The 26032-nt window shown below is 39.7% G+C and overlaps 2 protein-coding genes across 2 annotated transcripts in view; both read right to left on the bottom strand.

Annotated features, from left to right (window-relative positions):
• Positions 1–4976: 4976 nt before the first annotated feature.
• Positions 4977–7785, bottom strand: LOC118803376 (GTPase IMAP family member 7-like). The gene is made up of 3 exons (XM_036563872.1): positions 7532–7785; positions 6576–6647; positions 4977–6470 (listed from the first exon to the last, which is right to left on the bottom strand). Exons 1-3 carry the CDS (start codon positions 7764–7766, stop codon positions 5152–5154), a joined length of 1626 nt encoding a protein of 541 aa, XP_036419765.1. The 5' UTR covers positions 7767–7785; the 3' UTR covers positions 4977–5151.
• LOC118803380 (butyrophilin subfamily 3 member A3-like) overlaps positions 7779–26032 on the bottom strand; it is a gene marked incomplete at its 3' end in the record, with an annotated part of 34875 nt that continues 16621 nt past the window's right edge. The window contains exons 2-8 of the mRNA XM_036563879.1: positions 14041–14096; positions 13814–13876; positions 13319–13660; positions 11791–11798; positions 10210–10236; positions 9849–9909; positions 7779–8155 (exon numbers count right to left, since the gene is read on the bottom strand). Coding sequence (XP_036419772.1) covers positions 7779–8155; positions 9849–9909; positions 10210–10236; positions 11791–11798; positions 13319–13660; positions 13814–13832 — 834 coding nt within the window. The remainder of the gene's footprint in view (positions 8156–9848; positions 9910–10209; positions 10237–11790; positions 11799–13318; positions 13661–13813; positions 13877–14040; positions 14097–26032) is intronic.

The following is a 26032-nucleotide window of genomic DNA, read 5'->3' as shown; positions in this document are numbered from 1 at the left end:
TCAGACCCAGGATTTTCTATTGACTTAAGCAGCGTCGAAACCAGCAAAAGACTAACTTCAGCAACTCTCCTACCAACGGTTGACAAAATTTGGCTTAAATGGGCTATTAATTTATATGCAACATTCTTGAAAATCTTGGAATGCATGGCCAGCACCTCCTCACTGGCGTAGCGAAGGGGCATGCACTGCGGTGGGCCTCGATCAAAATTGTGTCCAGTCACCTTCCTGGATGATCTTAGGCCACCAAAATGGCCAGCCTGTTGGAGTGAGCACATATCTTGCTTAAGATGAGCAAACGAAAAAATAAAAGTTGCGCTCAGAAAAGGCAGAGCCAACACAGGAAAGAATAATTTAGGCTTTTAACATATAAATATATTATTAATTATAACAATATAATTTATATAATTATAATATAATTTTTACTTCAAAACGTCTAAGATGGGTTGCAAAATTCCTCACAAATGGTTGTGACCGTGTTTACTGTCAATTAGAGTCATGCTGGCTTTTTTTCAGGGCTTTCTGCTAAAATAAATAAAAAAAAACTCATCTCATGCAAATTTATGAGCTTGTGTGATATTTGATATGTGGAAGACCATATGGTCCGAAGTGCTCATGAGAATTGCAGATGTGACTTTGACATTGGCTTCATGCAATCTAGCTTTCAGGGGGCACTGTGAAAAAAGAGGTTAACTAAACAATGGAAACTTCCTATTAGTAGTTGATCTGTTGGCATGCTATGATCCCGTTTTACAACAGCTCCTTGATAAAAAAGCGCAATTCAGAATGAATTAATTGCATTGTTGTCTCAAAGACTACAGGATACGATTATGTCTGAAATTAAGGAAGCAGAGTTTTGCTCAGTAATTATGGACACTACTTAGAACTTAAGCAAGGTGAATCAAGTCAAGTGTTCAGGTACGTGACTGGTCGAAAAGACGAAACTGACAACACAATTGCAGGTATTAATGAGAGTTTTTAGGCTTTCAAAATATTTCAGATCAGACTGCCCAGGGGCTCAAAACAAAAATCATTAAACTTATTCAGAGCAAGGGACTGTCACTTCACAAATGTAGATGACAAGGATAGGATGGAGCTAGCACTACGAGTGGAATTTAATAAGTACATGCAATAAGTACATTAACACAGCTATGGGACCAGTTTGAGGATCGCAAAAGCACAGCTCAAGGACTTGCAACTTCTCGGGGCATTAGATGTGACTTCAGTCATAAACGCACACGACGAATAAAAAGACATTTTGATGAATTAACTGAGGATCAGCGCCTAACAAATCCAGAGGAAAGTTTCAAAGTAGGTGTTTTCTATGCGTGCATTGACACAGTTGTTTTCCAAGTCAAAAGGCGATTTGGTGGGATGGGTGCAATTGCAAGACGATTTCGATTTCTGTGTCCAGCAGAACTCTTGCAGGCAAGTGATGATGCATTATTTACAAGGATGATCTTTCACCTGGGTTTCCATCACAGTTACTTTCCTACCAAAATGCTCTCGGATCAGAGAAACAGTGAGCACAATCTGACTGAGCTTTTGCTCCTGAGGCATTCCTCAATTCTGTCTAGTGTGACGGACGTGGCTACTGCTTTTTTAGCCATATCTGTCATTATGGCCAGTGCAGAAAGGTCTTTTTCAAAATTGAAAATCATCAAAAGCTACCTGAGAAGCACAATGTCCTGACCAATGTGACTGACATTGTGAAGGAATTTACTCAGAAAAATGCAAGGAGGTAGGGACGTTTCGGGCATTGTTAAAGGTAAGAGCATTTATTTATTCCTTCTGTTAGCATGCTGGAATACAGATCACTGCAGATTTCTAAAAGTCAGTCCCAGCTTTAGTTTTGTCGCATTACTACATGACAGTCATGTCAGTGACATTTTTAGTTTAGCCCACACAGGGCCTCCACCCTGCCTCTTGTGGTGGGGCCCCAGAATTATGGAACTCCTATTTGCTAGACAGCCACTTAGACTGACTCAGCCAAAGCCATTGAGGTCCCAGAGCTCCTCGAGCCACGCCATTTCTTTTCGCTCTCTGCAGAGCGGCTATGCAAAAAGTGCATACACACACACACACACACACACACACACACACACACACACACACACATATATGTACTGTCGGGACTAAGTGCGATTCCCGCTAACTCAGAGCCCCAACATATGGATAGAATTATACTAATCTGTTCTATAACTATATTTCAGTTCTTTAATAAATCTGATTGCTGGTTCTCGTCATAAACGCAAAATAAAATAAAGTTCAGTTAAAAATAAAAGAAAGTCGAATAAAAGACTTCAGCCATAGAGTTCTTTGTGAAGGAGGGAAATGGCCTGGTTCCCTATCAGCTTACCTCCCCTCTCACAGGCCAGTTTGTCCTTGCAACAAAGTACACTAGCTTCTAGAAGCTTCTGAACTCTAGGGACTCTCCATTGCGAAATCCCCTAACCTACATACAGCAAGGCCTATTCTTAGTGAGAGGATTAATACACTTTTGTCAATCAAATTTTTAGTATATGATTATGGATTTCTTATTGATTATAATAGTAATATATTCATTATATCTCCACAGTACACAAGGTATATTTCAAATATTCAATATGCAATTCAACATGCCTATATTTTGCTGTTGATGTTCGATGTATTTTCCATAAACAATGGCCAGTTTGGGTTACAGCAAAATGTTATTTAAAAATGAAATAAAACCATCTCATATTTTGTTATTTCACATTTCATTCTCTGGCCCACAGATTTGTTGAGATTTTTTAATATGGCCCTTTTAGTGGTTAAGTATGACACCCTGGTCTACAGAATACATTCACAGCTGTTTCACAGTACATTCTCAGAGAAACATTAACCCACTAATGACTTGAATGAATACACTGGTGTTGCTTATCTTGTTTTCTAGATTTGGATTATCTCAAACACAGTCCAAGTTGCTATATATATGTATATATATTTTAACTGGAGTGACAACAGCAATTGGCTAAATACATTCACAAATAACCAAATATCAACCTACAGGTTTTTGTGTACTAAATTTTAGTGACTGTGACGCTGTTTAAAAAAACATAGTTAGTGTTGGTTTATGACATTTCTTCCCAGCAACTAGCACAATAAAATAAAAATAACTCCTGTTGTGAATACAGCGGGGCACAAATTCTGCATCTGAGTTATTAAACACAGTGACATACCCCAGAGTTCAAACTCCAATCATCTCAAGACTCCCATCCTGTTTTAGACTCCTAACACCTTTTTCCCTGCTATTTTTGCATTTGTCACTCTCTTGTGTTTGACTTTCCAAATGCTTTCCATTTGCCTCTGCTTGCCTCCATCCTGTCTAGCACTCAGACCTTTCCCATGTTGGAGGTCTGTAAGGTTTTTTTACCCCTTTCTCTCTTTCTATTATTTACTCTCTCTATTTTGACTGTGTTGTTTTTTAGGATGTGCAGATATCCAGGGTCGGTGGAGAGAATATGAAGGACTGCACCCTCAAAGTCCTGGACACGTATCTACATACAGATTCATTAGTTGAGCAAGATTGATTGGTTTGATTCATTGTAGATTAAAATTGTGCACCATCAATTATTTTGCAGTTTTGCATATTGAGAGACTATTTACTTAAATATTTTGTATTTATAAATACTTTCTATTTATATTGGTTACAAATGCCTCTGTAAAGTGTCTCTTTACACAGTACATTCTCTCTGCACATGATTAAAGATTATAACTCAACTGCATCACACATCTCAACATTTCATATCTTAGTTTTATATGCACATGCCAAACACGGAGTGTTCACTGGTTCTTCACATGTAATCATTTCACACAGTAAAATAAAAGAAAAATGACAAGTTTGCTTATACATGTTTGAGGTTTTTAGTCACGGATTATTATGCTGTATATTAAAAGATTATTGTTCTTCTGAAATTGCTGTGAGATTAATTTTATTTAAAAATGTACTGGTGTTACTACCTTGGTCCACAGGGTGGCAGCAGAGTTCTAATAGTGCAGATAATGTTGAGTAAATGCTGCACTGCACAGTGTAAACACAATTTATATATTCATATTTTCTCCTTATCACTAACCAGAGATGAAGGAGAGGCATAACAAAATATATATTTTCTTTATTTGTACACATGTACAGTAAAAAAAAAACTTTACTTTTGAAAATAAATTACAGCATTATACAGATTTATTCAGCTTCATATTATATGTTGCTGTCCACGTTAATTCAGTTCATTCACAACTACAAAGCAAAATTTACTCTGTTGTGAATGAATAGTGTTACAAGATAGCCACTGTACAGTACTATGAAACATCTACTATCCTCATTAGAGGTCCAGTCTGAGTTCATGGAGTTTGTGGTTTAGAGTAAGGCAGTCTACCACAGCTGTTTCAGTGAGATCTTTGTGTTATAGGCTTACTTATTAAGTTATCTGAGGAAAAAGCCTTGCAGTCTACATACCTGAACTAAATTTTATGTCTATGGCAAAATCCATCCAATCTCTTAACTTTCTTTTAACTCAAATAGATGATTAAAACAAATCCATTAAATTTCCCAAATCAGAACTCCTATATTCCTTTTTTCCTGAGGTTCCCCTCCCCTCACAAAGCCCCTTAGCATGTCAGTTCTTTGAAAAGAGATCCATTCTTCACATTAAAAGTCTTTAAAACAAAGATACGCAGTGTCACTGATACAAAGCACCACACTTCCATTATTTTGTACCAGTGGTCATCTCCACAATGTAGCTGAAGTACTGTAACTCTAATAGCATTGCATTGGCAGTAGCATTGAATGTACTGTGTGTCTGCTTATTTACATAGTGTTTTACTTTAAACACTAACAGTTTTTTACTACAAACATACATGCATTCATGAGTTCCTGTTGATGTGGGTTCAAATCTTCAGCCTGTGAAATGTGTCAGGTCCATGACATGCCTTGCAATCTACATACCTGAACTAAATTTGATGTCTATGGCAAAATCCGTCTAAAAAATGCATTCACAAAAGTAAAAGCCCGATTGGTCTTTTATGACAAGCCACTTCTGCACTCTAAATAATGGCAAACGTCTTTTCATATTAGATTTAATTTCTCCATGATCACCACTGCTGAATGACAAATTGAGTCTTTGTGCTTTCTGTTCATCAATGAAGCCAATCCTTAAACCTCTGAAAGATTCCCTCAGACCCTCCTTCTGCTGCTGGAGCTGCTCTCTCTGAGTCTGAGCTGCTCTTCATTGTTCTCTCATAAACCTCCTCCAGAAGTGAGTGAGTCTTTCTGAGCTCTGAGAGGCTTTGTTTCAGTGTCTCCAGCTCTCTGTCCTTCTCCTCCGTCTGTCTGCTGAACTCTTCCTGTATCTTTGACTTGGAGACCAAGATGTTTCTCTGGAGTTCAGGCAGGATGACCTTCATGAGGCTCCTCTCTGCCTCCATTCTGGCTTCTCCTTCATACATCTCCCTGATCTCCTCCATCTCCTGTCTGTGTCTCTCCTCCATCTCTTTCCTCTCTCGCTCTCTCTTTTCTTTTAGTTTTCTCACTTTTTCCTCCATTCCTATTCTTTGTGCTAGCTCCCTTTCTAGCTCTCGTTCCAGTTCTCTCTTTTTCTCTTCATCCCTCTCTTCTTTCATCCTTCTCTCTAGCTCAGTTGTTCGGTCATTCAGTTGTTTTATCTCTCCTTCATGCTCTTGTACTGCTCCTTCTGTCTTTCTGAGAGAGTACTGCACCTCCTTTTCTAGTTTTTCTGTCAATTCTTTTTCTTTTTTTAGCCTCTTTGCTTCTCTTTCCTTCATAATCTTTGTCTCCATTGCTCTGATCTGAGATTCTGTCTCCAGGTAGATCTCACTGCTGTAGAATTTCTCTCTGTTTCCTTCCACCATCTTCTCTATCTTCTCCAGCAGCTCTGAGATTTGAGAACCATCTCCACTCTCCTTAATGCTGAGACAGTGAAACCTGTTCCCACATTTCTCTACAAGTCTCTGGACCTCCTGGTTTCCTGACTGGATAAACTCTTCAATGTTCTTCTCTTGGACTTCATCAGTAACAGTGAAAAGGATCATGGTGTTCCTCCAACATCTCTCTCCAAAAATCTCCTCCATTTTCTCCAGCATGCCTCTCTCCTCTCCTGTAGACTGCTTCACTGGTATGACTAGGATGAAAGCGTGAGGTCCTGGGGCAGACAGACGGACACAGAGTCCCACGTCCTGTCTCAGCTCCTCCAGAGAGAGTCCAGGACAGAACCAGTCAGGAGTGTCCACCACAGTCACCTGCCTCCCAGCCACCTCCCCCTGTCTGCTCTCACTCTGCTGCCTCACTGTAGACGCTCCAGCCTGGCTCCTCTCCTCTCTGCCCAGGATGGTGTTTCCTGCTGCTCTCTTCCCACATCCAGTCCTCCCCAGCAGCACCAGCCTGAGCTCTGATACAGAAACTGACTCTGGAGAGGCTGAACTAGAGGATTCTCCACTCACTGTGAATCAACAAGAATGAGGTATTTAATCTCTTACTATGTGATTTGATTATTATATTTAAACAGATGTATAAGATATTATATTAAATTAATGGGATAATTTACTATTTGGATGCTCTCCCTTTAGACTGTCACTTCTCCTGAGTGGCACTGCAGATTCCGGAGTCTCTACACTCACTATGAAACAGAAGAACCAGCAAAGAGGAGATTGTTATTGACAGTGCATCACCTTATGCACAGAAGAAACATGGGGCCTCCATTTTGTTAATTTTGTCTTTTACCTTCTGGTTTAGTGGTAGTGACTATTAAATTAGTGTTTACACAAACTGTATTTTTACTGTTGGTCTGCTAACCCCTTAATTACAAGTAACGCTTCAAGTAATTAAATTATATCAGCAGTGACATCAGACTGGATTTAATCATTTGTATTGTATAAAATATTTACAGATTTTTTGTATCACATTCTGAGCTTGTAGAATAATTACTGTTAGTGCTGGTGAAACAGCTGAGCTCAGAGAACTGCACAGTATAAACAGTGAGAACACAGCACATCTCAAACTGTTATACATGCTTTCTCTGTTCTCATATTCGCGAAAGGTCATTCTTTAAAGGGAATGTTTTTTTTTTCCCAAGAACACAAGTCTGCTCTTCTTGTTCTGGTAGAGAAACACTCACTGTTTTCTGACAGCGGTCAGCATAAACCAGAGTTAAAAGACAAAAATCTGAAGAGCCGCTTCATTTAAATGGACAGAGCTGAATAAAATAAACAGATTTTGGTAGTTTATATCATGAAATTCATGTATAAGAGTTTAACATTTTGCTGTTTGATGTTTTGCTGGTTTGACCAAATACCAAACTCTTATACAACTACACTTTACAGCATAACTGACAATTGTTATATTTATTTTAATTCTTATTTAATCATATTTCTTTTCGGGAATATAGATCTGTATTTTAATTTATTAGACAACTACAGTGTGTGATCAAATTTTTATAGCAATGTACACATTTATGTTTAAAGAATTTTATTTTAAGCATTTCCATTCAACCATTATACTTACATTTTTCAGGCTCAATCTCTTTGCTGTTTCTCCTCCTGGTTGGAGCTGCTGAGTCTGGATCTGTTCTCTCCTGCAGCTGCTTGTTTCTCTCCTCTAGAAGTCTGTCTTTCTCCTCAACCTGCTTGTCTCTTTCCATTAGCTGTGTGTTTCTCTCACTTAGAAGTCTCTCCTTCTCTTCAAGCTGTTTGTCTTTTTCACTCACTTCAGTTTTCTGTTGTTCCAGTAGGATCATCATCTCCTGTAGTTTGCTGCTCTTGTCCCGCAGTTCCTTTCTCAGAGTCTCCAGCTGCTTTTTACTGCTTTCCCCCTCTTTCACTGTGATCTCCAGTAGAGTCTCTTTCTCTCTCAGCAGTTTGATCTGATTCTCCAGTTGTGTGTCTTTATCTTTAAGCTGTTTCTGATTCATCTCAGATTCTTTATTCATTTGTTCTAGTTTGCTTTTTGTCTCTGTAAGAAGTGTTTCTTTCTCTTCCAGCATCTTGTCCTTCATCTGAACAGTCTCTGTGCTTTTTGTAAGAAGTTTTTCTTTCTCTTGAATTTCTCTGCATTTTTCTTCCAGTTGTTCATTTTTCTTCACCATAAGGCCTATTTTGTCTTTAAAATGTTTGGCGTCTCTGGAAACCTCTGTCAGAAATGCACCAATTTAAGGTTCAATATCAATTTGTACAATTAACTGATTAAACATATATTTTATTTTGGCAAAGATTTGATACATATTATTTCAGTAAAATAGCTTTGGTAGAAGCTGGTTCATTGTTAAAAAAATGCTTAAAATATTTTTCTTTCTTGCAAATATTTTATTTCTTTATCACTTGATTCTTGTACTTTTTCCATTGAATAATAAACTATTCTGCAAATCCTTTTATTTTGTATTGACAGTGCAACCCATTGTTCATGCTGAATCACTCCCATAAAGGTAGCAAAGCTAGCACTGTTAATACACAAACTGCAGTCTAACTGTAAATTCACCCACTGCAAACACAGACTTAAAGCTAGGTAATCTACTCTCTGTTCCGCTGTTCATCTAATACCTGCATTTAATGAGAAGATTCAGCTTCCTCCTTCAGACCTATCAGACACCTCCCTCATCTCCTGACACCATCTGAACTCTCACAGCAGCTACACAGAGTTACACAGAGATGAGCTAAGATCACTGATTCAAGACTAAAACTCAGTGAATGCTGCTGTTCAGAACCACAGAACAGCGGAAGAAGCTGAATAAACAGGATTATTCAGTTTTAAAACAGCCATAAGATATTAACAGCAGTTCTTAACCCCGTAACGTATTAACCTCCCCCTCCAGTGCCTACTTAACAATACCTCAGTTCGCTTTGCTTTCTGTCCAGTTTGTGAATAATAAGCCTTATGATGAAAGAAATCTGTGAATTTAAAGGATTAAATTTACTTATTAGTCACGAATACCACCAACGAGGCTATGGACTCGATCTTCCAGAATCCTCTGGGAGATCACATGACCTCCTCACTGCCTACAGACTCCATTCCACACACGGACTACATCTCCCAGAGTGAAGAGCGAGATCAGCTGACTGCTGATCTCCACACTCGCTCCTATCAGCGTTCACGATTGCCTGAGTTTTAATGTGTAACACCTGTATGTTTTATCACATGACTACTTCAGACTAGCTTATAAGCCCAGGCTTTAGCAATAGTTAGTTGCGAGGTATTGCTTCATTCGTGAACTACTGAGCAGTATTTCTATGGTGTTATTTTCATGTATGACTTGTATTCTCGTTTCCCCGACTCTGATTTCTGGTTTACCCCTCTGGATTGTTTGCTTTGGTTCTCTGTTTTTGTGCTTTGACATTTTTGCCTGCTTTTTGACTATGAGTTTGGATTCTGATTTCAACATTTAAAGCCTGGTTGAACTCCTTTATCCGCAAGCGTCTACCTTCTGTGATCACCATTACAGGTGCTCTGTTGTCTGCAGACAAAAGCCCAGTGAGCCAATCAGATGCTTTAAATAAAGACTGAAAAAAAACGTTTCACAAAAAAAAAGTCCAAAACCATCACGTCCTTTACAATCTGTCTTTACCAGAACAGCACAATGGCAAGAAGTTTCTAAAACTGTAGTGGTCTGAATGATTTATACCAAAATCAGTCAGTTACACAAGATGTGATCATTTAATAAATCACATTTGCAATACGTGCAAAATGTAAATAACTGATCTTTTTTCACTATATTAATATAGAGATAGTTTTGAGAAACCTGCCCACATTAGAATTTAAAGGGTTTATCTGTCATTGTGTTTTATTTAACTGTTGTTGAGTTTGATTTTGTATCTCTTTTAAAACTCACCAGTCAGCAGAACAGATTCACTCATTTTAATTCTCTCCTCTTCTGTCCATTTTCTTTTACTCTGTAGAAGAGAATAAAACAGAGTGAAGATGTGATGATGGTTGGTGTCAGTATGAATCACTGAGAGCTGATATTACTAACAGTACAGACTCTGCTGATTTTAGCTGAGTGAAATATTTAAACTTACGTGGAAGAAGAGATTAAAGCAGAGTTACAGCAGAATTTTATAACAGGGGTAAAACTGAACATCTGACAACAAGTTACAACTTGTTGGGTAACAGGTGGGAATGGGGAGGTATTTATAATGCTATTATTAATCATTTATAATAAGTTAATGATGCATTAACTTTAGTGTACTCACCTGCCAGACATAGAAAACTTTTTTGCCCTAAAGAAGAAAAACTGATTAATAAAATAAAAAAAAGGAAGTTTTTCAAAATTTTTTGAAACAAATTTGAATATCCTGAATATTAATTAGATGGCCATAGTCACAGCTAGTTGTGTACTGTGCACTATTTGAACAGTTTTCAACTGTACACTACATTGTGGAAGCAGAGTGCCTAAAGTGATTTAACTGTTGAAATGAATGAATCAAAGACAAAGTCAGCTTTATTTTCAATTCTCATTTCATCATAGATGTGTTGAGAGAAGAACAAAAAGTGATATCATGTAGGATCAATGTATAAGAATCTAAACACTCATATGTATTTCAGTCTGTCTTACACTCCTCCCTCTTCATTCTCTCCTCTCTTATCTGTCTTATTACAGACTGTAGAAATAAAATAAATACATAAACAGCCTGATTTCATGCTTTAAGTTATGTGTTAAATGCTTGAAATGAACTTACAAATAACTTTTCTGAATAAATCACAGTGGACACGTTTCTTCCTAGAGACTGAAGTTGAACTGTACAATAATTTACATTTGAAAAATAAATAATTTAAATTATTATCATGGTCAGATTATACAGATATTACTGACTCTTTTAATGTATAAAAGTCTTGGTAAACCAGTCACTAAAACTAAGAATCAATCATGACTGTGGTGTATTAATAAGAATGACTGGATTGGTGCTGATTGAGAGAGAAAGTAATCTGTCCTCTTAAAAAAACCCATCAGTCATTTTAAGATTAACTTGTTCCATTGCATCTACAAAAGTGTGTAAAGGGTCCTTGAGGGTCAGCTTGTACCTGCCTCTGGAGTTGACAGTGAGATTTGAGAGTCAGTGAAAGAAACAGCTGAATTATAGAAGAAAAGAAAAATGAGTGTTCAGCACAAACTCTAATGAACACGAGACACTAGAACAGTAGAATATGGTGGGTGTGAAAAGCTCTTGTGTGAGTCTCTGTTATTTGTAGCTGAGATGATGAATGGAAGTGAAGGAGATGAGAGGATCTCAGTAATCGAGTCTTTCAGAGCTGCTGACTCTTCATTATTTGCTGCTTGTTGTGAGTCACTGATATAGAGACTCATCAAACAGGCCGATAGTGTGTGTGAGTGTGTGTCAGAAGCTCCTGCTGTGTGTGTTCTGGGCTATTTTCAGTAATGGAGGAGAGGAAAACTACAGTAATGAGAGACACTCTAATGATAATGATGTACTGATGATGAATGACTCAAATATTCCGTCATCACAAGAACAGTGACATCACTCCCAACAGAGCCAGACTGCTTTTATTTGTTGTGTCTTTTTCTCCTCAGTGAACTTCACTGTCTCTACATTTCTGCAGTGCAGTGGGATTATGCACAGGAGCATTGTGGGAAGGAAGGAGGCAGATGAAGTCAAAAGCTTTCATTCTGAGATCAGAGACTTTGTTCATCATGTGAAATTTAACGGAAACTCAATATTATGTAGCTGCTTGATGTCTGTATTGAATGTAGTTCATGTGATAAGAGTATAAAAATCAGTCACTACCAGCAGAGAAAGAAGTAGTTATTTACTTACCTCTAGTGCTGTGGAAAGAAAAACACAAGGAAACACAAAGTTAGACAAATAAAATAATATAAATATAAATATACATTAACAACCCTAATGACGGATTTTGTGTTTGTGTTTGTTAATGCAGTGGTTTACTAAGCATATCATTAGAAACTGCAGAATCTACTTCTAAAAACAGCGGCGCCATCGCAGTCCGATGAAGCATCTGTGAGTAATCCACTGTGGAAAAACAGTAAAAATAGACGCTCCTTCAAAGTTTGTCTCCTATTCTTCAAGTAAAACTCAGTTTCTCTGCATTTCGCTTTATTTCCACTACTGTTATTTACTATTAGGGCTTCTAAAATTTTACATCGTGTTTCAAATCAAATATTTGATTAGATGAGTCAGTATTATCCACCGAAAATGCCTCTTCAGATTAGCCAGCTCTGAAGCTGCACCCACATCTTGTCAGTTTTCCTCGCTCTGTTTGTGCACGTGTTTCCTCGCACCAGCGCGTTGGACAGGTTCACACGCTTCTAGAACTGAAGAGATGCGTGCGCACCTTCAGAGTCTTTTGGCGTCTGTCCAACACCGCTGGACTGATATAGATTTCAAGTTTATATTATGGTACATGGTTCTTTATTGTGTGTTTTCTAAATAAACCAGTATTTATCTGATCATTTCTGGAAGGATTCTTTATTATAGGAGTCATTGTTATTATAAGCAGCTGATAATAAACACCCAGTGTACTAAAACAGTGTTTTATTAGCTGGAATATTAGCCATATTGGCCCTGAACAAAAAACCCAAAGGCTTGACCTGCTGTGTCAGTCTGTCACATGCAGTTTTAGCAACCTGCATGTCTCCTTTAGGTGAGAATATCAAAAAAAAAAAATGTCCGCCTGATGCTACTCACATACTATTTCACAGTCATAAGCCATGTAATGAACAATCATCAAAATTCTTATATTTCAACTCATAGACACTAAAACTTTCTCATTGACATCTAAGCTGTGAATTGATGCTTTGAATAGATACAGTCAAAAATAAGTAAAAATAAACAGGCGCTTGGTAAATGTTGATCAAAACATGTCCAGTTTCATAAAAATATCAAACTTCTGTGGGCATTTACAACTCAGGTGTTTATATATTTGAGAAGCCACATATAACATGTGGCTGTCTCATATAATTACTAGAGTTACAACAACTGAAAGAGGAACTGACAAAAACGGGGGAAAAAACACACCTAATAGTGCTAGGGCTCTAAGGGTTAATCACATCAAACACAAACATAATTCAAAATAACCAATCATAACCAAACCAAACCTAAATCGTAATTAAACATTAACTAAAAGAGAACAAGTATTTTATAATCAAAAACATGACTTTCAGTTTGAAATGTTGTGGTTAAAGCAAATGGTCATACCTCCTTTATCTGAACACAACAACATTCTGAACATCTGTGTTTCTCATTTCTGTCTTTTCATCTTTCATTTGGAAATGAGATGCCGATGATGATATTGGCTTTATGTAGAGTGAACGTCTGGTATACTTACCCGCATGTACTCTCACTTCTACTGTTACTGTACACTCCTCTGTTCTGTCTCCATTGGTGACCCGACACAGGTAAACTCCTAAATCTGACTCACTGCAGTCTCTGATCTGTAAGGAGATGTTTCCTCTCTGCAGCTCCTGAGTGAACAGACTCACTCTGCCCTCGTAGCCCCTCCCCTCTGTCACCTGCCCGTTCTTATAGAGACAAACACAGTCTGTCCCCTTAAACCACCTGATCACCATGGAAACAGCACTGATTTCAGAAGACAGGTGACAGGAGAGAGTGAGAGCAGAGCCAAATTCATACTTTTCACCACCTTGAGGTCCAAAGAGTTTAAACTTGGCTGTGTAGAAACACACACACACACACACGCACACACACACACATTAATAGTTGTGTCTTGTGTGTCTCCACAATAAAAATAAACTCTCTGATTGAATATTATTTAATGATGTTCACAGTAAAACCTTTTGTAGGTTCTGGAAGTTTAACTTACTGTTTCTTGCAGCCGCCATTTTTATCTCTTTATCTCCTCCTACAGATTCACACTAATACAATCCTACAGAGAGAGAGAGAGAGAGAGAGAGAGAGAGAGTAATCTTGTCTAAAGCTTCATAATTATTATGCAGTCCTTCATCTTCACCAAACACACATTTTAAATTAATATCTGATTTTGATACAAACACTTTCAGCAGGAATATTCAGAGAGAGACTCACTCACACCTTCATCATCATCATGAAGGAGATTCTTCATCAGGCAGCCGTGTTCTTCACACAGTCTTTTGGGGAAAAGAGCATTAATCAGTGTTAAACACAGCTCAGCTAACATCACTACTGTTATCACTCTTATCAACACTTTCAGACTCAATAAAGCTCTGAAATATTTTGTTGATGTTCAGCAAAGTGATAGAAGTAAATGTGGAATCAAAAGCAGAGCATCAGTGAATATTACACTGTAGTTACTGATAACATTATAAAAGCTCTTTCAGTGTCTTATCAGTGTTTGTTTCTAATGCAGAGCACTGCTGACACTAATGTAGGAACATCTTTATTTTTATTTTATTTATTATTTTATATTAATAAATGTATTAATTTATTTTATTTATTATTGTCTGACACATTTTTATTCAGTTTTCCAGTAACATCTACAGGCCTTCAAAACACTGTATATTTCTTGTGATATAAAATCTTTACACTTCTATTAAACTGAGAGTTGTTCTACACTGTAATGTTAAAGACTGAAGAAAAAGCTCGTTATGAATGATGTTTTGTATCAAGCTACATTTAGCATTTGAAAGATTTAGAACATCCAGTCTGTTCTCTGACCACAAGAGGGCAGCAGCATCTAAATGGAATGAACCTGGTTTAATTCCTTTACTACTCTTAAACTGAGAGCTTTTAGGGCTTTAGTTTTTCCTCCTTTTTCTTTTCTGTTTGTTCACCACAATCTATCAGCTCAGTAGTCTCCCTTTTATTTAGTCATGTTATGTTAAATGGAGCTATAAATTCTCTCTGCAGCTACAAACCTCAGAGAGACTTGATCATAAACAGTAACTGTCAGATATAGACACTGCTAATAACTAATTAATACATTTTAAAAGCCTAAAAGCAATTTTGTACACAAACATTTAGACACAAATAAATGGTTTTAATTTTTTTACAAACAAATCTTGTCTTCATTTCAGTAGTAGGTGCTGTAGAGTAATGCAGACAGACATAATAATATACTGATGCGCATAAAGCAGAATATTCAACTGTGTTTAATGAAATAGATTTTTCATTACAGCCACCAAGTTCTGCATAGCTGCTCCTTTTGACATCATACAAATGTCAATAATAGTATAATTTGTTTGAGTTTAAACATGTATACTCAAACCCTGAAGTTCAGAAATCAAGCTTCTCTACCCAGCGAAGAAAGTGAGTGATTTTAAAAAGAAAAAATTGTAAAAATCAGTATACTGAGACTACAACTGCTGTCCTGAGACCTTTCCTTATTTGCCTTATTTATTACAAATTTGTTGTTTTTATGCCAAAGTCGAAAGATCAGTCTGGTAGAAATCTACTTTTGAGACTACTCTTCAACAATAATCATAAATAGAGGCCATTTTAAACACTCTGACTGGCCATCATTTGTTTTCGTATTGATGCGTCACACTTGGCCTTTGACAATCATAATTTTTAGATGCTCCCTAATCAGCTCTCAGCAGTTTCAGTCCATAGAAATTTCACGAGTACAAATAGGCATTAAAATAGAAATTTAAAAATAAGTAGGAGCTGATCTCCTTAGTTACAAACCTATGATAATTTACCCATATTGACATTTTGCACCCATCATTTGAATACTACTAAAGAAAGAAAGTGAAAATGAAACTAACTTTACCTCACAAGACTTTTCACAGTCTCATTTCAGACTGTCAGGTGAAGGTTATTAAACGTTTGATTTGGATGCTGATTTTGATTTAGGTGGCTTAAGGACACTGTAGCTCCTCTTCACAATGAACACTGGAATCAGCAAACGGCCGCATATTGATCAGTGCAGCTGCAGTTTGGTGGACAAATGAAGGAAGACAATAAACTACAATCACAATATTCACTAACCTGCACATTCTAATGATCATATTTAACAGGGATGAAGACGCAGCACTATTTCTGTGTTAGAGATTATCATACAATTACAGAAAGAAATGTTCAGCGTCAACGTTTCAACAAACTCAAATTAAACACACACAGAAACATTCATGTGGCTTGCATTATTAACTTAAGCCATTTTCATGGTTTTTATTTCCAGGGTTTTCATTATATAAAGTAACATAACACATAACAAATATAGTTAAATAAATGTAATAATGTTTATTAAAACTTTGACATCATGTGTCAAATCACCTTTGAAATATACATTTATATATCATTCTCTCCTTCTTTTTGTTGTTTTTAATGTGTTTTACATAAACGATAATAGAATGAATCTATTCAACTCATTATTAGACCTGTCATTATTAACTGTCATTATTAGACCTCATAATGTCAAACCAATAATTACAACCCCGTTTCCAAAAAAGTTGGGACGCTGTGCAAAATGTAAATAAAAACAGAATGCAATGATGTGTTGATTCACCTCTTCTTTTAACAACACGCTGTGAGTGTTTGGGAACTGAGGAAACCAACTGCTGTAGTTCTTAAAGTATAATGTTTTCCTGTTCTTGTTTGATATAGGATTTCAGCTGTTCAACAGTTCGGGGTCTCCTTTGTCATAATTTTCATTTCATAATGTGACAAATGTTATCAGTGGGGTGACAGGTCTGGACTGCAGGCAGGCCAGTTTAGCACCTAGACTCTTTTAATATGGAGTAATGCTGTTGTAATACATGCAGAATGTGGTTTAGCCTTGTCTTGCTGAAAAAAGCAAGGCCTTCCCTAAAAAGACGTTGTCTGCATGGCATTATGTGTTGCTCCAAAAACTGTATATATTGTTCAGCATGTGCTGAAGCAGTGCCTTCACAGATGTGCAAGTCACCCATGCCATGTGCACTAATACCCCCCCCATACCATCACGGATGCTGGCTTTTGAACTGTGCACTGATAACAAGTTGAATGGACCCTCTCCTCTTTACTCGGGCCCAAAGAAGGTGGTAGCGTTTCTGGATCCTGTTTATTTACATTTTTAACTTAGTAGAGTTTTAACTTGCATTTGTGAATGCAATGATGAACTGTGTTCACAGACAGTGGTCTTCAGAAGTGTTTCTGAGCCCATACAGTGATTTCCACTACAGAATAGTGTTTGTTTTTAATGCAGTGTCACCTGTGGGCCCAAAGATCATGGCCAGCCAATATTGGTTTTCAGCTTTGCCCGTTGCAGAGATTTCTCTGGGTTCTCTGAATCATTTGATGGCATTATGTGCTGTAGATGATTAGTTCTTTGCTATTTTATGCTGAGAAATGTTATTTTTGAACTGTTGTACTATTTGCCTGTGCAGCCTTCACAGAGTGGTGAACCCCTCCTCATCTTTACTAGGGATCTTTTACTCAGCCTCTCTGGGATGCTCTTTATACACTCAATCATGTTACTGACTTGCTGCCAATTAATCTAATTAGTTGTGAGATTTTCCACCTGGTGTTTTTTTTAGCATTACACAACTTTACCAGTTTTTTGTTGCCCCTGTCCAAACCTTTTTGAAACATCTTGCTGGCATCACATTCAAAACAGGCATAAATGTTTAAAAAGTCATACTAAAATTTCTCAGTTTCAGCATTTGATATGTTGTCTCTGTATTATTTTCAAGGAAATATAGTGTTTAAATATTTTTTACATCATTGCATTCTGTTTTTATTTACATTTTGCACAGTGCCACAACTTTTTTAGAAACTTTTTTGGAAACAGTGAAGTAACTGTAATGCTGCACAAGCACAGAAAGACGCTCGCGGATCTTAAAAAGGAAGTGGTTTAATGAGAGACAGTAAGACGGTCAGACAGTTTCAGGGCAAATCCAAAATCAGAATCCAAAAGCCTTGCAAAAAGTCAAAAAACCAGAAGATACAAAATGCACAAGCGACCGGAGCAAAAGGGCAAACACAAAAACACAATATCCAAAAAACAGGCAAAGGGTCCAATACACAAGTCAGAAAAACAGTAGAAAACCGCTCAGTAGTCCAGTGAAGGGCAATACCTCGCAATGAGGAGAACAAACCAGAAACTATTTAAAGCCTGGGACAAACAAACACAGGTGTATTGCATTAATACTCAAGTGACTGAGAACGAGGAAGCTGTGTGTGATTGGTGGAAGGAGTGACATCAGGATTGGAATCATGGGAATTGGAGTCCTGGAGAGTATTAGACAAGGGAGGAGAACCCGGAAGCGTGACAGTACTCCCCCCCCAAAAAGTCCAAGACAGCTTGCGAACGAGGACGACCACGACGACCAGCCCCCCCCGGATGGGAACCCCAGTGGGAGAGCCACCCGAGCTGCCACGACTCTGGACAGATCCACTGGAAAGCCTGCTACCTTGGGCATCACCCAGGGGCCGGGACTTGGGACGGCCTCGCCGACTACCACCGGAAGGATTGGAAGACTGTAGACGAGGACGACCACGGGGACGCAGTGCGGGGCGTGATGGATGACTCTGATGGAACTCCTCCACCAAGGCGGGATCCAACACGTCCTCCGCTGGTACCCAACACCTCTCCTCCGGTCCGAACCCCTCCCAGTCCACAAGATACTGCAGGCCCCTTCCACGCCGACGTGAGTCCAGGAGCCGCCGAACAGCGTAGACGGGTGCTCCCTCCATAACCACAGGAGGCGGGGAACTAGCGTCGGGCGTGACCTCATTCAGCGGACCAGAGACTACGGGCTTAAGCAAAGACACATGGAAGGTGTTACATACTCGATACTGAACAGGTAAGTCTAACTTGTAAGTAACATCATTAACTTTATCTAGGATCTTGAATGGACCAATATACTTGGGTAGAAGTTTTTTACTTCCCTCCGAAAACCGAAAATCTCTGGTCGAAAGCCATACTCGGTCTCCTATGGAGTAAGAAGGGGTGTCACCACGTTGCCGATCAGCATGGCGTTTGTCTCCGGAGTACGGCTTCGATCCGTTGATGGGTCTCCTCCCAAACCTGTTCACTGCGAGACATCCAGGATTCTACGGCAGGAACCTCAGAAGGAGTGGCAGTCCATGGCATAAGAGGGGGCTGGTAACCATACATACACTGAAACGGAGTGAGATTAGTAGTTGAGCTGGTAAGCGAATTCTGAGCAATTTCGGCCCATGGAAGGTATCTGTGCCAGTCATGTTGGTTGTTGTGACAATAAAGTCTCAGAAACTTGCCTAGTTCCTGGTTTGCTCTCTCAAATTGACCATTAGATTGGGGATGGTAACCAGAGGTTAAACTAACTGTGATCCCCAATCTTTCCATGAAAGCTCTCCATACTTGAGAGGTGAACTGAGTGCCTCTGTCACATACAATATCCTCAGGGATACCAAACAGACGAAACACATGGTTAAACAGACATTCAGCAGTTTGTAAAGCATTGGGTAACTGAGTGAATGGAATGAAGCGTACACCCTTGGAAAATCGATCAACAACAGTCAAGACAACAGTGTAACCATCAGACATAGGCAAATCAGTAACGAAATCCACTGCGATATGTGAACAGGGGCGAGAAGGTACAGGTAAAGGCATTAGTTTGCCGGCGGGCAACGTGCGTGGGGTTTTACACTGCGAGCAAGTCGAGCATGATGCTACAAATCTATGGACATCAGCAACCATGCTCTCCCACCAATACTTCGACGCCAACAACTGGTGAGTGCGAGTCTCTCCCGGATGACCCAAGGTAAGGGAAGAATGAGCCCAGGTAACGAGACGGTCGCGAAACAAAGCAGGTACGAATTTTTTATCACTGGGGCACAAGGAGGGTGGCGCATAGCGATTGTTATGTTCATCAATTTCTGAATCTATTTCCCAACGAATAGGAGCGAGTATTAAGTCGGGTTCTAGAACTGCTTCTGGTGCACCAGACTCTGTACCCTCACTGTCATAGATACGAGATAAAGCATCAGCTTTCGTATTACGCGAGCCTGGACGATAAGTGATGGCAAACCGAAACCTCGAGAAAAACAGAGACCAACGCGCCTGTTGTGAGTTTAATCGCTTTATGGAACGTAGATATCCAAGGTTTTTGTGGTCAGTTAGGACCAGAAACGGATGCTGAGCACCCTCCAGCCAGTGCCGCCATTCTTCAAAAGCCAATTTCATGGCCAACAACTCACGGTCTCCTATACCATAATTCTGTTCAGCTGGGGACATCTTATGGGAGAAAAAAGCAACAGGGTACAGTTTAGCAGGTTCACCATAATGTTGAGACAGGACAGCCCCAACCCCCACATTAGAAGCATCAACCTCAACAATGAAAGGTTTAGAGGGATCAGGGTGTTTCAACAGAGGAGCTGAGGTGAACGTATCCTTAAGATGCTGAAAAGCAATCTCGGCCTGGTTATTCCACAACAGTTTCTTGGCACCCCCCTTTAACAAAGCAGTGAGAGGAGCTGCAACTGTGCTGTAGTCACGGATGAACCTGCGGTAAAGTTAGCAAACCCGAGGAATCGTTGCAGTTCCTTCACGGTGGTGGGCACAGGCTAGTTAACCACTGCAGCCACCTTCTTTTCATCCATGAAAACACCATCAGCACTGATGACATAGCCTAGGAAGGAAGTCTCAGACAGATGAAATTCACACTTTTCACCTTTCACATATAACTGATTCTCCAACAAATGTGTCAGGACTTGGCGAACCTGTTGGACATGGGTAGGGAGGTCAGGTGAGTAAATCAAAATATCATCGATATAAGCGATTACCAATTTTCCCAGCATGTCTCTGAGCACATCATTAATGAATGATTGGAACACGGAGGGGGCGTTTCGGAGGCCATATGGCATAACAAGATACTCATAGTGCCCCCTAGTGGTGAGAAAAGCAGTTTCCTTTCTTCACCCTCTTTAATCCTAATCAAATTATAGGCACTACGCAAGTCAAGTTTAGTGAATACCTTAGCCCCCCGCAACTGCTCCAGAGCAACTGGCACTAAAGGAAGGGGGTAGGGATAGTCTTTGGTGATATTGTTCAACCCTCTATAGTCAATACAAGGACGAAGTCCTCCATCCTTCTTCTGTACAAAGAAAAATCCTGCAGCTGCTGGGGACGTGGAGGGACGAATAAATCCTTGATCCAGAGCCTCCTGCACATATTCCTCCATGGCGACTTCCTCTGCCTGAGTGAGGGGATAAACACGAGACTTGGGAGGCACTTGATTATCAAGAAGTTCAATGGAACAGTCATAGTCTGTATGAGGTGGCAATTCAGTGGCATTCACTTTGTCAAAAACCTCAGCCAGATCAGCATATTCGGGGGGGAATGTTAATCTGCGTATTTACAGCAGGACTCTCCACAGATGTGGAATTAGCACAAATAGTAGGGACTTGCAAACAGTTCTCAAAACAATACGAGGACCACGAGAGGATCTCCTTGTGGGACCAGGAGATATTGGGATCATGCGTTTTCAGCCAGGAGAGACCTAAAATCACAGCATAGTCAGTGGTTTCAAGTACAAAAAAACAAATGTCCTCAACATGGAGAGCACTAACACTCATTTTGACTGGACGTGTTTTATGAGTCACGTTTCCTAGTCCAATGGGTCCCCCATCCACGGCTGACAGGCGTAGTGGTGTGGGCAGCGGTTCCATCTAAATCCCCAACTGGTTCAGTAGTCCAGCTTGGATGAAGCTGCCTTGGGCCCCCGAGTCAATTAAGGCTGAAACGACAATAGAAGAATTTTGGCAGAACAAGGTAACAGGGATCAAAAAGGATTTGCTAATCATGGTAGGTTTATGACCACTCACCACATTACTTTCCTGGGAGTGGCGCCTGAGGTCTGTTCGGACGGAGGCGACAATCACGTAGCACATGACCCGCTTATCCGCAGTACAAGTACAGACCCCCATATAACCTGCGTAAGCGCTCCTCCTTGGACAGTCGGGAGGTGTCCACCTGCATAGGCTCAGCGACCGGGACATCAGATTTTACTGGTTTGGGTAATGGACAGGTCCGTTGTGTGGTATGGAGTGCAGCAAGACGATGTACCTGGTGCTTTGAACTCTGTTTTAACTGATCCAGGTGAATAGCGAGCGCAATGAGAGCGTCCAATGATAGTCCATCATCCTTACAAGCGAGTTCCGTTAGAATCTCTGAATTTAGGCTTTTACGAAAAGTAGGAGCTCTGTTCCATAGAAGGCCAGACAGCAGTGGCCCAGTCTAAAGCCTTACCAGTGAGTCTGGAAATCAAAAAAGCAATACGTCGGTTGTCAGAACTAGCTGGAGAATTTGAAAAATATAATGAGCTCTGTAGTAAGAATCCTTTACACAAATTAGGGCTCCCATCGTATTTATCGGGTTTGCTCACTGGAAAATGGTCATCAGGGTTGGGAGCTGGTGCCGGAGCTGTACTGTTCATTACGGGAGTCGAGGAGATCAAGGGTTTAGGCACTAACTGACTTAACTGGGAGGACAGGGATTTAATATCAGCAGAAATTTGCAGAAGCTGATTGTGTTCTAATTGCTGATGAGCAAGCTTACCCACAGTCCCAGACAGTGACTCAAACAGCTGATTATGTTGCGCTAACAACTGACCTTGGTTGTTGACGGTACTGTGGAGCTCTCTCAGATCCGCCATCTTGGTTTTTAAGGTGAGGTATTCTGTAATGCTGCACAAGCACAGAAAGACACTCGCAGATCTTAAGAAGGAAGTCGTTTAATGAGAGACAGTAAGACGGTCAGACAGTTTCAGGGCAAATCCAAAAGCCTTGCAAAAAGTCAAAAAACCAGAAGATACAAAATGCACAAGCGACCAGAGCAAAAGGGCGAACACAAAAACACAGTATTCAAAAAACAGGCAAAGGGTCCAATACACAAGTCAGAAAAACAGTAGAAAACCGCTCAGTAGTACAGTGAAGGGCAATACCTCGCAATGAGGAGAACAAACCAGAAACTAAAGCCTGGGACAAACAAACACAGGTGTATTGCGTTAATACTCAGGTGACTGAGAACGAGGAAGCTGTGTGTGATTGGTGGAAGGAGTGACATCATCAGGATTGGAATCATGGGAATTGGAGTCCTGGAGAGTATTAGGCAAGGGAGGAGAACCCAGAAGCGTGACAGTAACTTATTTAATGATGATTTTAATACTCAAATAAATCTATGAAACCTTCTCATTATTAGACCTCATGATGTCAAACTAAGAAATATTTATTCTCTATACACCGATGAGGCATAACATTATGACCACCTCCTTGTTTCTACGCTTATTGTCCATTTTATCAGCTCCACTTACTATATAGGTGCACTTTGTAGTTCTACAATTATAGACTGTAGTCCATCTGTTTCTCTGCATACTTTGTTAGCCCCCTTTTACCCTGTTCTTCAGTGGTCAGGACCCCCATGGACCCTCACAGAGCAGGTACTATTTGGGTGGTGGATCATTCTCAGCACTGCAGTAACACTGATGTGGTGTGTTAGTGTGTGTTGCGCTGGTCTGAGTGGATCAGATACAGCAGTGCTGCTGGAGTTTTTAAACACCTCAGTGTCACTGCTGGACTGAGAATAGTCCACCAACCAAAAATATCCAGCCAACAGTGTCCTGTGGGCAGCGTCCTGTGACCACTGATGAAGGTCTAGAGGATGACCAACACAAACTGTGCTGACACACATGAGCTGCTGTCTCTGACTTTACTAATAGAGTGGACAGTGAGTGGACACAGTGTTTTAAAACTCCAGCAGCACTACTGTGTCTGATCCACTCGCACCAGCACAACACATACTAACACACCACCACTACGTCAGTGTTACTGCAGTGCTGAGAATGATCCACCACTCAAATAGTACCTGCTCTGTGAGGGTCCATGGGGGTCCTGACCACTGAAGAACAGGGTAAAGGGGGGATAACAAAGTATGCAGAGAAACAGATGGACTACAGTCTGTAATTGTAGAACTACATAGTGCACCTATATAGTAAGTGGAGCTGATAAAATGGACAATGAGCGTAGAAACAAGGAGGTGATCATAATGTTATGCCTGATGAATGTATACTGCAAGACCTATTTTGGTAAATGAGGTAATGTATTTGATAATGATTTTAATAGTCCAATAAATCTATTAAACTCTCTCACCATTTGGCCTCAAGCCACATGGATGTTTCTGTGTGTGTTTAATTTGAGTTTGTTGAACATTTCTTCCTGTAATTGTATGATAATCTCTAACACAGAAACAATGCTGAGTGGCTATGCTGCATCTTCATCTCTGTTAAATATAACCATTAGAAAGTGCAGTTTAGTGATGATTGTGGTTGTAGTTTGTCTTCCTTCATTTCCCCACCAAACTGCAGCTGCTTCAGGGTTCTCATAGCGCCAAATCAGAATTAGAGGCAAAGAGCATCTTTTTCCGTGATCTCATCAGTCGAACTCATCAAAACCCATCAGACAGTCTCGGGGAGCTTCTTTTGCACAGGACAAATAACACGGCCTGTATCTACTACATTTATTTTGTTTGATCTCAGTTAAACAGCTCATCTTTTGTGAGCTCCTGCTTTGTTGAATGAAAACCTGCTGCCACACCATCCCTTTGCAGAAAAGACTGGACACTCCACCACTTTGGCTCATTTGCAGTCGTTTGTGGTGATTTTTAATTGTAGTATTTCATTATTATTTTCTTCTACTAACATGAATTCACAGAAATCATTTATGAGCTCAAAGGTGATATTTATGTTTTAGACTCAGTGTAAATAGTGTCTTTATCATATTAGTGAAATAAAGCCGGAAACCACTGCATGAGAAACTGTCATGCTACAGTGTTCAATATAGCCACATTGGCTCAGGAGTACTTTGGAAAACTGTTGTCACTAAACACAGTCCACCACTACATCACTGCATTCTCTGGGTCAGCTCATCTCAGGTGGTCTGAAAAACAATGTAAATGTGTGCTGTGGTCAGAAGAATCCATGTTTTAACTTGTATTTGGAAAGAAACGGACATCCAAATCTCTGCGCCAAAGACAAAAGGGATCATTCAGATTTTTATCAGCGAAAGATGCAAAATGTTAAAATCTGTCATGGTTTGGGGGAGCATTACTGCCCACAGCACAAGTTGTTCAGCTGACAACTTGACCACTCCGACAGAACTTCCTGCCATCCTGCCAACAGCTGCAGAACTGTCATTTCCTTGAATTGAATCCCCCCTCTTCCTCAGTCGCAACTGTGGAAAGTCTTGTAGCAGTTCTGTTGCACTTTCAAAATCACATCCTTCTGTGCCAAATCTGCATAATACACAGCCAGCTTCCTCATTCCAGCAGGGTCAGAGGACAAAGTCCCAGTAGTTCTATGTAAATATAGCATCTGTTTTTTTCTGTACCACGTTCCTTTCTAAATAAAAGGTATGTACTGGGATCATCTATCTCTATTACTGAACAGATTCTTGCCTTTATCAAGCACTACTTTTATCTGCTCTTGCAAAACAGGAACTGAGCTCTTATTTCTCCACTAGCGCCCTATCAAGCTAAACCCCATTTTTCTCCACTATTTCTCTTTCTAATTGCTAACATGATATGTATAATTCTGACAAAAACTCTAAATTGTGCTTTCCCCTCCCACCACTGCCTCAAGCTTTCTTCATAATCCCAGAGAGCCTCTTTTATTTTTGACAATGTAATCAGCCCCCTACTTTGTGCATAAACGTTAACACACAAAAATTGAAAAGCCTTTAAAAGCCTGGATTTGCTTTTACTAACAATACCATCCCTGATACTGTTTCTTCTACTCATAGCAGATTCACATCTAATCCTCTGGAAAACAGTATAGTCTTAGTTCCATGACTTAGTACATAGTTCCTTTCCCACCATCCACCCCTCTCAACTTCATTTCTCCTATCAGTGTGTGTCTCCTGCAAGAAAATTATAATGATCTTTCATATCTGTATAAACTTTGAAATAGGGCTGGGCGATAAACCGATAACGATAAGTATCGCGATATAACTTTTCCTCGATAGAGCGATAAGACAGGTTCGATAAATGTTCGATATAATACACCATTCTCACACTTCCACGTTTTAGCGAAAGCCCTGGTAGCGCTTTCAACTGCAAGGAAAGCGACTCCTGTCGCCAGGAGAGGGTGCA

This window comes from Colossoma macropomum, unplaced genomic scaffold, assembly GCF_904425465.1.
Source record: "Colossoma macropomum unplaced genomic scaffold, Colossoma_macropomum, whole genome shotgun sequence".
NCBI lineage: Eukaryota > Metazoa > Chordata > Actinopteri > Characiformes > Serrasalmidae > Colossoma > Colossoma macropomum.
This window is presented reverse-complemented; position numbering and strand designations above follow the sequence as displayed.